This window comes from Amblyraja radiata, chromosome 4 (assembly GCF_010909765.2).
Source record: "Amblyraja radiata isolate CabotCenter1 chromosome 4, sAmbRad1.1.pri, whole genome shotgun sequence".
Classification (NCBI taxonomy): domain Eukaryota; kingdom Metazoa; phylum Chordata; class Chondrichthyes; order Rajiformes; family Rajidae; genus Amblyraja; species Amblyraja radiata.
In genome coordinates this window covers 69,774,612-69,789,623 of record NC_045959.1, presented here as the reverse complement: position 1 = coordinate 69,789,623, position 15,012 = coordinate 69,774,612, and the positions used below count along the sequence as shown (strand labels likewise).

At 39.2% G+C, this 15,012-nt stretch overlaps 1 protein-coding gene across 1 annotated transcript in view; it reads right to left on the bottom strand.

The window, feature by feature from the left end:
• sntg1 (syntrophin gamma 1) overlaps positions 1-15,012 on the bottom strand; it is a 487,473-nt gene that overhangs the window by 127,427 nt on the left and 345,034 nt on the right. The window contains exons 3-4 of the mRNA XM_033019712.1: positions 13,063-13,197; positions 7,389-7,445 (exon numbers count right to left, since the gene is read on the bottom strand). Of these exons, the coding sequence (XP_032875603.1) occupies positions 7,389-7,445; positions 13,063-13,197 (192 nt within the window). The remainder of the gene's footprint in view (positions 1-7,388; positions 7,446-13,062; positions 13,198-15,012) is intronic.

The window sequence follows — 15,012 nt, the reverse complement described above, 5'->3', positions numbered from 1 at the left end:
ACCGAAAGGTCTGAATGACAATAAAGGATCTATCTATCTATCTATCTATCTATCTATCTATCTATCTATCTATCTATCTATCTATCTATCTATCTATCTATCTATCTATCTATCTATCTATCTATCTATCTATCTATCTATCTATCTATCTATCTATCTATCCATCTATCTATCTATCTATCTATCTATCTATCTATCTATCTATCTAATCTATCTATCTATCTATCTATCTATCCATCTATCTATCTATCTATCTATCTATCTATCTATCTATCTATCTATCTATCTATCTATCTATCTATCTATCTATCTATCTATCTATCTATCTATCTATCTATCTATCTATCTATCTATCTATCTATCTATCTATCTATCTATCTATCTATCTATCTATCTATCCTTCTAAATTCCAGTGAATACAAGCCCAGTCGACCCATTCTTTCATCATATGTCAGTCCTGCCATCCCGGGAATTAACCTGGTGAACCTATGCTGCACTACCTCAATAGCAAGAATGTCCTTCCTCAAATTAGGAGACCAAAACTGCACACAATACTCCAGGTGTGGTCTCATCAGGGCCCTGTACAACTGCAGGAGGACCTACTTGCTCTTAAATTCAAATCCTCTTGCAATGAAGGCCAACTTGCCATTAGCTTTCTTCACTGCCTGCTGTAGCTGCATGCTCCCTTTCAGTGCCTGATGTACAAGGACAGCCAGATGTTGTTGCACCTCCCCTTTTCCTAATCTGACACCATTCAGATAATAATCTGCCTTCCTGTGCTTGCCACCAAAGTGGATAACCACATTTATCCATATTATACTGCATCTGCCGTGCATCTGACCACATCCAACCTATCCGTCACCTGCTGCCTCATAGCATCCTCATCGCAATTCACATTGCCACCCAGCTTTGTGTCATCCACAATGTTGGAGATGTTACATTTAGTTCCCTTGTCTAAATTGTTAATATATATTGTAAATAACTGGGATCCAGGAATGAGCCTTGCGGCACACAACTAGTCACTGCCTGCCATTCTAAAAAGAACCCATTAATTCATACTCTTTCCTTCCTGTCTGCCAAACAGTTCTTTATCCATGTCAATACCCTATCCCAATACCATGTGCTCTAATTTTGCACACTTGCTAACACCATCTCCATTTCTCTAGCTATAAAAAGCTGCAGGCCTACATAGGAATTCCTTTCACATTTCTGAAAAAGAAGAGTCTGAAGAAGTGTCCTAACCCGAACTGTCACCAATGAATAAATTAATGAATAAGTTCATGAATGAATGAATCTATGTCCTCCGCATATGCTGCCTTACCTACTGAGTTACTCCAACACTTTGTGCCTTTACACTTGTTATCTTTTCTATATACCCTGCCTTTACAGCTTATTTGATATTTCAAAAATATTTACAACGTTTTATTGTACTATTACATTTATTTGTCCCTTTAAATTTCTCTGCCACCCGGTTCTCTTCTACCACCAGTTTATTCCAAAGTTGGCTCAGTGTTCCCTATGAATAATTCTTCAAATTACTGTAATCAAATACTGTGCACTATTTACATCACATTTTTCCACTGATCAGCTTTAGCACCAACTCTGGAACCCCTGAAACTGACTTAGGCCTGTAGATAAGAAATAATTTGACCCTTGTGTGGGAAAGAACAGATCGTATGTTGGCACAACAGAAATTTCCCCACTAATGTTATGCAATGAGCATTAATCTTGGGAGCTATTCTGTAAAATCAGAATAAATGTGCATTTGCCCATGTAGGTCAATGCTGTAGAAGCCTTTCTAAATGGAAAGTCATTGTAGGAATAACCATCAGAGGCCTTTATGCTTCATTGCCAGCTCTTATGGTATTATCAGTTGAAATTTAAGTGGGTAGTTTGGTAGCTCGCCAGAATGTACTGCATATTTTGCCTGCCTCTAATTTGATAGCTGTTCAAAACAATTGTCATGCTGTAAAGAAACAAAAAGTGGAACCGATACTCGAGAGCTTAAAACTACTATACAACTACCGTCGTAATTCAAGGTTACTAAAAATATGATTATTAATGACAGTAGAAACAACTGATGTGACAGAAAAATATTTGGGTTAAACTGGGCATTGTTGGATATAAGGGATGACATTATCATGTGTAATAAACAGGCAGCACTCAAACCTAATGTCCTCTGCTAATTGACAGAATTGTACTGTTAATTGTACTGTACCAGTGCTAAAGATGCTGTTATACTGATCAACATTTTTTTTCAAGGTAGCATAATTTTGGAAGTAGCTAAAACTAGCCTGCACTACTTAAAGCTAGCCCACACCTCGCAATAAGAAGGTATTTATTGTTTAAGTTCAAGTAAGTAAGTAAGTAAGTAAGTTTATTGGCCAAGTACTCACATACAAGGAATTTGCCTTGGTGCTCCGCTCACAAGTAACAACATGACATACAGTGACAGTTACGAATGACTCAGAATTACGAATGGCACAGACTGGACTGATTAAGGAATTAGTAGTCAGGAGTGGGCACAGCAGCAGACCACGTATTTGAACAATAAAGGCACAGCATGGGAGCACGTGTGCTCCACGCCTTTTCTGTTGCTGCTTTGAAAATGTTCAAGGCGGCAAAATGAAGAGATGTCCTCGAATGAATGGTGTGTCCTCCACTACCAAGAGAGCAGGAGGAGATTAATGCACTTTAGAGCTGAATGGAATGCCACAGAAATATCAATCTTTATTCAATTTATAAATGCTATATAACACTTATTGTAATACTGACATCAAACAATATTCATTATTATTCATCTTCCAATAATCTCCATTCATAGGACATGCAGCTCCATCATTAATACATTATTCCAAACACTCACAGTTTCTTAAACTCACATTTCAACTGTTGAACCATGCTTCATTCACCAGGCTGCAATCACATACCATCAGGGGACAGTTAAGTTTGGATGCATCACCTTAACCAGCTGTGTAGATGCTCACCTCCCAGTATTCCAGAGCTGTAAATGAGCTGTGGTGCATGCCGACATTAAGATCAGTGAATTAGGTGATTTCTAATACCTCTAATTCTGCTTTGCAAATAAACTCGACATTGGTTTTTCCTGATTAACAAGTTTAAGATGATGTAAATATGCAGCTCTTGCTTCCCACCTACCAATTTACCCTCACAATTTAACCACGTGTCTGTATAATCATATAACATGCAAACAGGCCCAATGGCCCATCAAGTCCATGTCAACCTTCAAGCATCCATTTACTCTAATTCACATTTCATTCTTCCCAAATTCCCATCAGCTCCTCCTGGATTCTAACATCGAGGCAATTTACAGTGGTCCATTAACCATCAACCCACACAATATGTGATGTTGGAGGAAACCGGAACACTTGGGGTAAACCCATATGATCATAGGGAGGACATGCAAACTTTGCATAGACATCACTGGAGATTTGGATAGGATCTGGGTAACAGGAGGTATGAGACACCTGTTCTTCCAGCTGCGCCACTCCTTTTATTTCAGAAAGGCAAGGACTACTAGCTGATGGGACAATGGAGGAAGACTTAAAAGGGAGCAATGACTATGACATGATTCCATCGACTGAGTCTCCACCACAGCTGTTTCATTATTTAGAGTTTAGTTTAGAGATAGAGAGTGAAAACAGGCCCTTCGGCCCACTGAGCCCTAACCTGCATACTAGCGACAATTTACAATTTTTATGGAAGCCAATTAACCTCCAAACCTGTACGTCTTTGGAGTGTGGGAGGAAACCGGGGTACCCGGGGAAAACTCATGCTGTCACGGGGGGAACGTGCAAACTCCGTACAGACAGCACTCGTAATCAGAATTGAACTCAGGTCTCTGGCGCTGTAAGGCAGCAACTCTACCGCTAAACCACCGTGCGACCCTAAATTTAGATAATAGAAAAAAAATATTGATTTTAGAAAAAACGTATGGCTGTGATTTTTGGCCATGTTACTCAGAATCCCCCTCCACTCATCAAGTGCCGAGGATTTTTTCCATCGATGAAAAATAAAAGTTATTAGTGTTTAAAAAATGTTGAAATTCTCTCTCCTGTCAATCACGCCATGAAGGCCACGCCTCTTCTGGTGGGAGGTGGGGAGGAACTATAAAACCCTGAAGTGTGGGCATGGCTCAGTCTCTGCAAGATGGAGGAGGGAGAGGTCACGACGCGTTGTCTTTAGTGGCCTTGCACCCTGCTTGAAATAGTATGAAACTGCACTTCAATTTTGTGGCCTTGCACCCTGCTTGAAGTGGTAAGAAACTGCACTTGAATTTGTTGGCCTTGCACCCTGCTTGAAATGGAATTTCAAGGAATAGCCGTGAGTCAACTGCCAGCCCACCAGCCGTGAGTGAGTGAGTGAGTGAGCTGCCAGCACAACAGGCTTGAGTGACTGAGCTGCCAGCCCAAGAATCCATTCGGCCCACAATGTCCATACTAGCCCTCTGGAAACCAGTCCCTTCAGTCCACAACACCCATACTAGCGCTCCAGAAAGCCCCCCCCCCCCCCAATGGCCACCAATATTGGAATTGGTGGAGAGGTGGAATATTGCATTGGGGGACCAGCCCTCCCGTGTGTCTGGGACCCAATCGGTCCCACATAGTCTAGTATAAAATATTGCGCTGGTAGTTGTATTTGGTTGTTTGCACTGAATGTATGAAATGGCAGCAAATCATAGAAACATAGAAAATGGGTGCTAGAGGAGACCATTTGCCCTTTCGAGCCAGCACTGCCATTCATTGTGATCATGGCTGATCATCCACAATCATACTCTGCTTCTTGATATATTTAACACTAAGGTCCTTAGATGCCAACTAAGGCAGGAGTTTAGCATGTGTTGTACCATCGATTCTGCCAACATCACCATTAACCTGTAATATCACTCAAGATTCCAACATCTGCAGCTCACTGTGTCTCCATGTTACTGATCCATACGGTCACAGTATAATTTTACATGTGGACTCAACAGAGAACCTCTTATGCATTTTGGCCTCTCCCTGAATCATGTCTTTGAAACAGAAGCAAGATGCAGCAGGACAAATCAACACATCGGTAATCAAAAATGGCGTTTATCCCTTTCTTTTACGCTCTTTTCAATTTTTGTGTGGATTTATTGTTTTTTATTTCTTGCTGGTGATCTAGATTTTTTTCTAGTTTATTCTCACATAAACGATTACTGACTTTGTTATTTGTTCATCTCTCTCACAGCACACTGCTCATTTCATATTTGGTAAAACTGGCCGAAATTAAGAACAATAACTGTTCGCTAGGTTTAAAACTCAAATACAATATATTTTCAGATGCGTTGCAAACTGTACATGGTGAGAAAATTAGATTGTTTTTCATCTACTGGCATGTTGTTTTGCCTGCATTGGTAACTGGAAGTAACTATATCCAGTCATCTTGCAATTGATGGAACTTAGATGCATATTGGGCAGGAAACCAGAACAGGCGATGTTTTTTTAGATTCTCTGCTATTTTCTTTTCCAACAAATGAGTGACACAGTAGCACAGTGGTAGAGTTACTGCCTTCAGAGACGCGGGTTCGATCCTGACTCTGAGTGCTATCTGTAAAGAGTTTGTCTATTCTCCCCATGACCTGAATGGGTTTACTCCGGGAGCTACAGATTCCTCCCAAACTCCAAAGAAGCACAGGTTTGTAGGCTAATAGGATTGGTAAAATTGTAAATTGTCCCAAGTGTGTGTTGGATAGTGTTGGTGAACAGGGATCGTTGGTCAGCGCGGACATGATGGCCGAAGGGCCTGTTTCCAAGCTGTATCTCTAAACTAAACTAAACGGTTCAAAAGTGGGCTGCTCTTTTCCTCTTGCCTGTATTGTAGCATTAACATGAAAATATTTTCTTCAATGGGAAATAATTTATTATATGTTTGCATTTCCTATAGAAAGGTACTTTTACTGCCATTTGGTCAGTTATCATAGTTGCATCCACCTCATCACTTCGTTTCCCCAAATCTTTTATTGAGATAAAGCAAAATTGTGTAAGCAACTGACTCAAAGTGGGGACCAAGTTCCTTATTTTAGAAAAACATTGTTTCTGATCTAGAAATAGCCATCAGGCACACAGTATAAAATGGTGAATGCCAGATGGTTATTTCTGCTCTTTACGGAAGATGAAGGCTAATTGAGTCATGTGCAAATCCTTACATCTGTTTCAAGCTGCATTAAACATCACAAGCAGTTACAACTCCCTGAGGTCTTAAAAATCTTCGAAATCCTGAACATGTGCCAATCTACTCACTTTGCTTTGAATTACTAAAGATATCATTTGGATTCAAAGATTACATTTTTTAACATGTAGTAATAAGTACTAGCATTATGCATTTGATAACCTGTTCTGCAAGCTCTGTAGGAATCATTTTAACTTGCAAAGAGCTGAATTGTAGATTATCTATCTGTTTTAAGAGCCAAATTTCAAAGCTACTTTAAGATCTGATCCTCCCTGATGGGAAACCTATGATCACATGGCAGAACACATTGCGTTTTTTAATCCTGAGAAAGGTTGGCTCTCTCCAATGCTGACCAATATGATAGAGTGTGGTGTAGTGGTAGATAGGGTTGTGGTGCATAACTAGTTAAACAAATAATATTTCTGTAGAAAAAACAAGGACACTGCAGCTTACAAAAAAAAGTTATTTAAACAAAATGCAAATGGGTCCCAAGAAAAGCATTAAAACCCTAATTTCCATTATTAAGAGTTAAGGTCTTAAGCAATGATGGGCTTCATACACTCACCCAAAGCTATTTTTAGAATTAGCTTCCTTTCTGGAAAGAAGATTCCCTCCCCTGCTTTTAGGATTGAGCAAGCCATGTATCTGGGAGGTTTTATTTGTTAGTAAAACTCTACTAGTTTCTTTGAATAATGGCATTTAAGAGACTTTTGGATAGGTACATAGATATGCACGGAATGGAGGGATACGGCTCAAATCCAAGTAGAGATGAATTTAAAGATAGACACAAAGTGCTGGAGTAACTCATCGGGTCTGGCAACATGTATGGAGAAAAAGAATGGGTGATGTTTTGGGTCGGCTCCCTTCTTCAGTCTGAACTAAACGTCACCTATCCAGATAAGCTGCTTGACCTGCTGAGTTACTCCAGCACTTTGTGCCTGTCTCTGGTAGCATCTGCAGTTCTTTGTTCCTGGAGAGATTAATTTAGCATCACGTTCAGCAAGGACGTTGTGGGCCAAAGGGCCTGTTCCTGTGCTGTACTGTTTTATGTTCTATGTTCCAATGAACAGAGAGAAACTGAAACAGCTTTTTTGCAAAGAAAATAAATATTGATTACAATTGATAGCAATTAAAATTGTTTCTGAAATATGTAATGACAATTTTTTTTAGAGTACCTTTATGCTCAGTCCAAATCCACCAATCGCCTGTCTTCTAATTGTAACAGTTCTTTCCTGTAGAAGGACAATAATAGTTAGGAACTATAATTACATAAATCAATGTAAATCCTAAACAATGGTCACACAGTATAAAACTTTGAGGGCAAACAATCTTTTGAGGTATTTTATGTCCATCGTGGCAGTAGGGCTTCTCATTGACTCATCTCAGTCACAGATGCAGTATATTAACAGTACACACTTCCTTTCCAATGATAAGGCATTCACACAATGACAATTTAATGACAGAATGAAGGGTCTCGACATGAAACATCACCCATTCTTTTTCTCCAAAGATGCTGCCTGTCCTGCTGAGTATATATGGTGGCTGGGGAACCTAGGAACAGTATCTATGTTGGATATTTAGAACAATATGTTTGTTTAGTCTTTTATGCTTTTAATCAGAGGAGATTATTTTCTTAACCAGAACTCAATGTCAGTGAAGGCCAATCTAGTGAGGGTTGGTGGCAGGTTAGGTGGGATGAATGCTGATGAGAGAGAGCTGGGTGCCTTGAGCAGACAATTGGAAACCGATGATATATTTTTGCATGATATATAATTCCTAGCACCCTTTTTACCAAATTGCATACTATTCATTTTGAGGAAAATTGGCAATGTTTTCTTTAAATTTATACCCTTCAGCGGTGGGTAAAGTAACATGTGTTATGGACAGGCCTATTACCAAAGCCTAATCTCAAAGGAGTCAAAGTGCCAGTCCTCTCACTGGAGCAGAGCAAATGGTCAAAAGGAACATTGTCAGGTGATCAGCTTCGTCTGAAAATGAATCTCGGCTTCAAAATGTAAACCTTCCATCTCAAGCATGGAGTGAGTTTGAAATTATTAGCTTAACCAGTTATAATGAGTTAATTAATATATCAGGGTTTTACATCTGTTGTAATGTACCTTCTCATTAAATTCAGGTGAGAATTGTCTGCACAGATCGTTCTGTATATTTACTTATCTGTAAATGAAATACCTGAATAAGTTATCAAGCCTTATCTTACAGGGTTCAGCTAAGTTATGGCAATTCACTGAATGAATTTAAAAGAGAGTTAGATGGAGCTCTAGGGGCTAGAATCAAGAGGTATGGGGAGAAAGCAGGCACGGGTTATTGATTGCGGATGATCAGCCATGATCACAATGAATGACGGTGCAGGCTCTTAGAGCCAAATGGCCTCCTCCTGCACCTATTTTCTAAGTTTGAATGAGTACGCACGCCATCATCTGCAAAGGTACAATTTCAAGTTTAGACTTGGTCATGCTGTCATTTAAAAAGGGCAGATTTGTGATATTCCTGAACATTATATTTACACTTTGGTTAAGATTGTCAGCACCAGTGTACTTGAAAGAATATCTCTAGTGTGGAAACAAAACAATCAAGGACTGCAATTACAAGTGTGAAGAAACTGAGTGTTCTTAAAGCCAATTACCCTTACATCTCAGAATAATTTGATCAAAAGGGGCAAAAAGTAAAAAGATCATAAACCTGATACCAAATCTAATGTAAAAACAAATTGAGGTAACCAAACAAATTCTCAACAAAGAGGAGAACAAACATGGAAACAAAGGTCAGAAAAGAGAATGACACTCAGAATAAGAAAGTAGTCATGTATTTTAGATTTGTGCATCTCATTATTTCTTGAAGTGTGACTGCTTTCCTGAGAAAAAAAGTTTGACAAACATCGGCCCAGATTCTCCTGGGAAATTACAGCAACTGCACATGCTTTGACATGTAATCTATTGAGTATTATTTCACTACTGTCATGGGGAAGAAGTTGTAGGAGTCTGAAAACCATGACCACCAAGTTTAAGAATAGCCTCTTCTCAACAACCATCAGGTTCTTGAACAACACTGCACAGTGACCTCAATTATGAATTTCTATGGACTGCCTTTTGTTTCACTTTGGGTTCTTTTGCACTAGGATTGTGGCCATCGGGTTTTTGTTTATATATTATCTATGTGCATTGTGTTTACAGCTTTGTTCAGTTGCTGCAAGTAAGAAATTCATTGCTGGTACATATGGCCATTGACTCTCTCTTGAGTCTTGAAATTCAGGTGCAAATGTCAACATCCTAAGAACTTCTTCGGTAAATTCGAGAGCTGAAATGCCAGTTTCCTGCAATTTCCAACCAATAATCTATTTATTTTGAACAGAAGGGAAAGGTTGCAAAGGAGAGGGATATGATTATGCTAATTTACACCTCTTTTAATCAACTTTAACTTTGTTCTGTAACTTTGCATTTTCTTTTACTTTTTAAATACGATGATTATTTTTTCTATGGAGCTTTGGAATGTTGGTGAACCTCAGAGGCATTCATAAACATTCAAGCTATTTGTTTGGTTTGTTGGCCTGTACGCTACAAAAGGTCTCATTTATCAGGTAAGAATTGATATCAAGGACCAAGGTGTTGTTGAGAGTGGTGATTCGGTACAGTTTTCTGTTCCCACAAAATTTCAGGCCAGTATTTTGACCAGGAAATAGAACTGTAAAACTAACCACGTGTTAGTTCAGAATGGAAATGCTGCATCTAAAACCAATGAGGACATTGGCCAAATATGCTCCAAGGTAAATGAAGCTGGAATGATGAAGAGGGAAGTTCCAATCCGGTTCTAGAGGAATCAACTTGTTACCAAAGAACCTCCACAGCTATTAAAGATCCTGTGCTGAAAGTAGACTTCTAGGTGACATTCCTATACAATAGAATTAGCCCAGAAAATTGAAAAGGACAGACTCCTCAACATTGGGAACTCAACATATTACAGAACCACTTAGCCGTAAAATGGTTTTGTGTTACAAGGAGAATATTAGTTCCAGTTCAAAACTCATTTGTATTTGCAATCTCATTTTGGCCAATGTGCCAGCTGTTGTAACATGTTTTATACCTGGTTGGCTGGACAAAACATCTATTATGTGTCAATTAGTGATGCATCTCCACTGACGCTTACCCTTTATCTTATGTGCTTAATCAGTGATTCTATTGATTTTACTAATAAGTTCACCTCTACCATAAGACAAGTGAACAAATTTCTGTTTGAGCTGACGATTGCCACAAAGCTTTTTCAAGATGAGACAGGGATAATATTGTTAAAGTGAACTTTTCATTATGCTCATTTGGTGAGTGAAAAATGCGGGTGACAATTATAAATTTAGCGGAAAAGAGGCTTCAAGCCCAAACTGAATCTATCTCAGGCCATTCGTCGACCTTTCATTCAGATTATCACGCTGTGACTGCAGAAAGGAGATGAGGAGGAATTTATTTAGTCAGAGGGTGGTGAATCTGTGGAATTCATTGCCACATAAGGCTGTGGAGGCAAAGTTAGTGGTTACTTTTAAGATGGGAGATTGGTTGGTTCTTGCTTAGTACAGGTGGCAGGGGTTGTGAGGAGAAGGCAGGAGAGGGAGAGGGAGAGGGCTTGAGAGGGAAAGATAGATCAGCCATGATTGAATGACAGAGTAGACATGATGGGCCGAATGGCCTAATTCTGCTCCTATGATGTATGAACTATTGAAATGATAGCAGACCTTTTTATCTACAGTGAAATGTATACCTTTTTCTATATCCAGTCCTATTCCTTGGAAATGGAGTTTGCATGCTCTCCCTGCGCTTACATGGGTTTCCTCTGGATGCCCCGGTTTTCTCCCACATTCCAAATATGTGTGGGTTTGTTGTTTAATGGGCCTTTGTAAAATAGCCACTAATGTGTAAGGAGTGAATGAAAAAGTGGGATAACATGGAACTAGCGTGAACCAGTGATTGATGGCCGGCATGACTCAGATGACTTGTTTCCATGCTCTATCTCAAAACTAAACAAAAAGGTTTAGATTTAGTATTGTCATAGCTGTTGGTACAGCTTTGTTTTGCATCCTCTCCAAACAGATGAGATATTCCATACATAAATACAATGGTCAAACAAGTACAATAGAGAGATCAAAGGGAAAGATGCACGGAAAATAGTTCTCAGTTTTGTAGCGTATTGAAGCGCATCTGTTCCATAGACAAAGTCCAATGTCCACAATGGGGTAGAGGTAAATTGGACAGTACCTTAGCTATGGAAGAATTGTTCAGAAGCTGGATAACAGAGGGGGAGAAGCTGTTCCTGAGTCTGGTGATGGGCACTTTCAACTTCTGTACCTTGATAAGACTTTCAGAAAGCTCATACAGGAAGGCAAGCAACATGGAGGACCAATTCAAAACCTACGTATCCAACAAGAGGAGACAATCTTGCCACTGAGGACTGAGTACAGTGGGCCTCAGTAAGAATCCTGATGCATCAATGTATTGCTGATAGCCAGACCTTTTCCAGTTATTCTTTGCAGCAGCGCGAAGTAGCCACTTGCACAACAGTTAATATACATTTTCTGACTAAGGCTGTGATTATGTCTGCAACAATTGTTATTTTACTGTCAAAACATCTTCACTGAAGCATCCTATGAATTGGGCTTCACATGTGGTAAGAGAACGTTCATAAAGACCTACAGTAGACATGGCCTTCTGATGAATGCACTTCTCCCTCATGCATTTCCAGCTGTTTGTTCTACTCTTCAAGACCTCTCTTCATTCTCCTACGTTTAGCTCCGAGAGAAAGCCTTTCCAAATCACTCAGCTCGGGAAGCTATATGTTTTGGTATGGGCTTTTACGCGAACAAAACAAAATCTGCTTTGCCAGCCAAACCACTCCCTGTAGAGGTTTGTGGTACAGCTCTACAGCTGTACCTCTACAGCTTGTGTTCCGTTCACAAGCATGGGAAATGTGTAAAAATATTAAGCATGCAGGTGGCTCTTGATCTATGGAGAGTGGGGAGAATTATTTATATGTTTTAGCAACATGTTCAGATGTACCAACCTAAGGCAGAGGGATAGAGTGTCCAGTTAGGAAATTCTAGCTTTGGCTTCAAATCAGCATTATATATGATTCGTTCATGATCTGCATCGTCTGCACGATGCTGCTGATCATTTAGTGCACATATGCAAACATATTAATCAGGATAATGCCTGGCACACTTCTTGTCACCAATATTTGCTTGTGTTCTGGACCCCATCATTCATGTGTGGAGTCTGCACATCGGTAAACAAAAATGCCAAATGTTGATCCAGCTTCTCTCAAAATCTCCCGGCATAAATAATGATATAGGTTATTCGCCTGATTCCAGTCATAGCAGGAATATACAGTCTCCTCTCTCTAAAGTTCTGTTCTGCCTTCAGGTACATTTCAATGGTAGCTTCAACAGGAAAATAAGATTGTGAATCCAGTATGGGGAGGAATTTTATTGCACTGAAAACCAAGATCAGGCAGGAAGAAAAATTATGCCGAATCTTCAATGAATCACCAGACTCTTTCAACAAATACATTTTTGAAATGTAAAACTCATATAGAAATTCATCAATGTCATATGAATAAGCTGTGTGTGATTAGTAGTTCCCTTGTGTTAACACATGCTGTGTTTTATTCTTCAAGTTGCCATGGAGGCACAAGAACATTATCAACTGAATCCCTAAAATGCATCATGGTTGAAAAGAATTTTGCAATAAATCCAGTTAAATAAACAAACTGATACAATAAGTGGGCACCATTCATTCTAAATAGCAACATTATTAATTATTGACATTTTTGAAAGGAAAGGTTATTACTTACACTGGAATAGAAGGCTTCGCTTGACACATTGATAACGTCTTGCTCCTGAATTGTTAAAATGTCCTTTGCTAAGTGCAATCGCACTTCAAAGGGCTCTTCAGAACCATCTTGGAGCAAACAAATTCCTGTCTTTGTCTTGAAAAAAAAAGGAAAAGTTTAGACTTTAGATTTAAAGCAAATTTGAGATTCTGTTCATTGAAAGGAATACTAATATTCTGAGAAAGCTCAGATTTCAAAGTATAATGGACATGATTTTTCTCTCTAGCATTAGCACAAGCTACATACCACAGGATAGATTATAAAACATCAATCGTTCAATGTCTTTGTACTTTGGATGAAAAATATGATGCCTTTCTTCGCAAAATGTTAAGGATTATTTTTAATATGTTCAAATGTAGTGACAACCAGTCAAGGGTTTTCCACATAAGATATTTCAAGTAGAATTGTGACCCCTGATGTGATTTGATACAAGGGTTCAAATGCCCATCTTTTCACCAAGAGACCAGCTCATTGTCAACTATCCTGTGTTCACCTTCAATCACACTGAAGACAGATGGTCTTTATAATTCTGATTAGTAAAACCTTAACCCCAGACAATGGTTACTGGCAGGCGTTGCCAGTGGATTGCTATGACAATATGTTTATAGATCCTGGGCTCAGTATCTTTTATAATTGAATTGAGGAAAACCACATAACTATTACTGAGACTTGCACTGTGCACTATCCCATTTATGAGCACCACCTCATCCCAGATGCCTGCCTAGGGAAAGCACTAATTATAATCTTATTGTCTACCAATAACCACTATGCTAGTTTATGGAAATATGCAAGATTTTCTCAACATTAATGTGGTGACATGGCAGATAATGAAATTTGGATCCACATTAACTTGTGGGGGCAGTAATAGTAATGCAAAGCCATAGCTAAGCACCCAGGGCAGTACTGAAGGAAGAGAATTGTAGCTCCATAAAATCATGCAGCATAGAAATAGGTTGTTTACCCACTAAGTCCACACTGACCATCAGACATTAATTTGTACTAATATCGCACTAATCTTATTTTATTCTTCCCACATTCCCATCAATGCAGCCCTCAATCCTGCCACTCTTTTCACTGGGAACAATCTTCCGTGGCCAAATAACCCACCAGCCTGCACATTTTTGAGATGTGTAAGGAAACTAGAGCACCCTGATGAAACATGGTCATAAGAGGAATGTATACACTCTATACAGACAGCGCTGGAGATCAGTCTTAAACCTGGATCACTGCAACTGTGAGACAACATCTCTGTTAGCTATATCACTGTGCCATTCCAGAAGTACTTGAATACTTATGTTCACAAAACTATGAAGTAAATCAAAATCTGAAAATGGCAGAAAATTAAAAATAAGCCAAGGAAATTCTGAAGAATAAACAGAAAAAGTATAAAATAGAAAATGACAAAATAACAGATGTTGCTAAGACGAATTTTGAATTATTAAAATAATAATAAGGTGACATGGAATGAGTGAGCATGAAAGCAGAAGATGAGGCAATCTCGTTATGAAGAGTGAGCTAGTAGAAGTGATGTTACATTTTTTTTGCCTAAAGGGGCTGTCCCACTATACGAGCCAATTCAAGAATTCTCCCGAGTTTCCCCTGATTCGAACTCGGAGAATTACGATAATAGACAGTCGAAGGTACTCGGGGCTCTCGTGGACATTTTTCAACATGTTGAAAAATCTTCACGAGTCTTCATGAGCTTACCGCGTTTCCCGAGTACCTGCGGTTAGCGTTACGAGCCGCTAAGAGACGTCCCGAGCTCCGACGTACCCGCTACGTACATTCTACGTGCTTACCACGAGCTTGATTTTTTTTAAACTTGGGAGAGCTCTTGAATTAGCTCGTACAGTGGGACAGGCCCTTTGGCATCGACAAATCGCCTGGAATAATTCTTGAGAATTTCAAGAG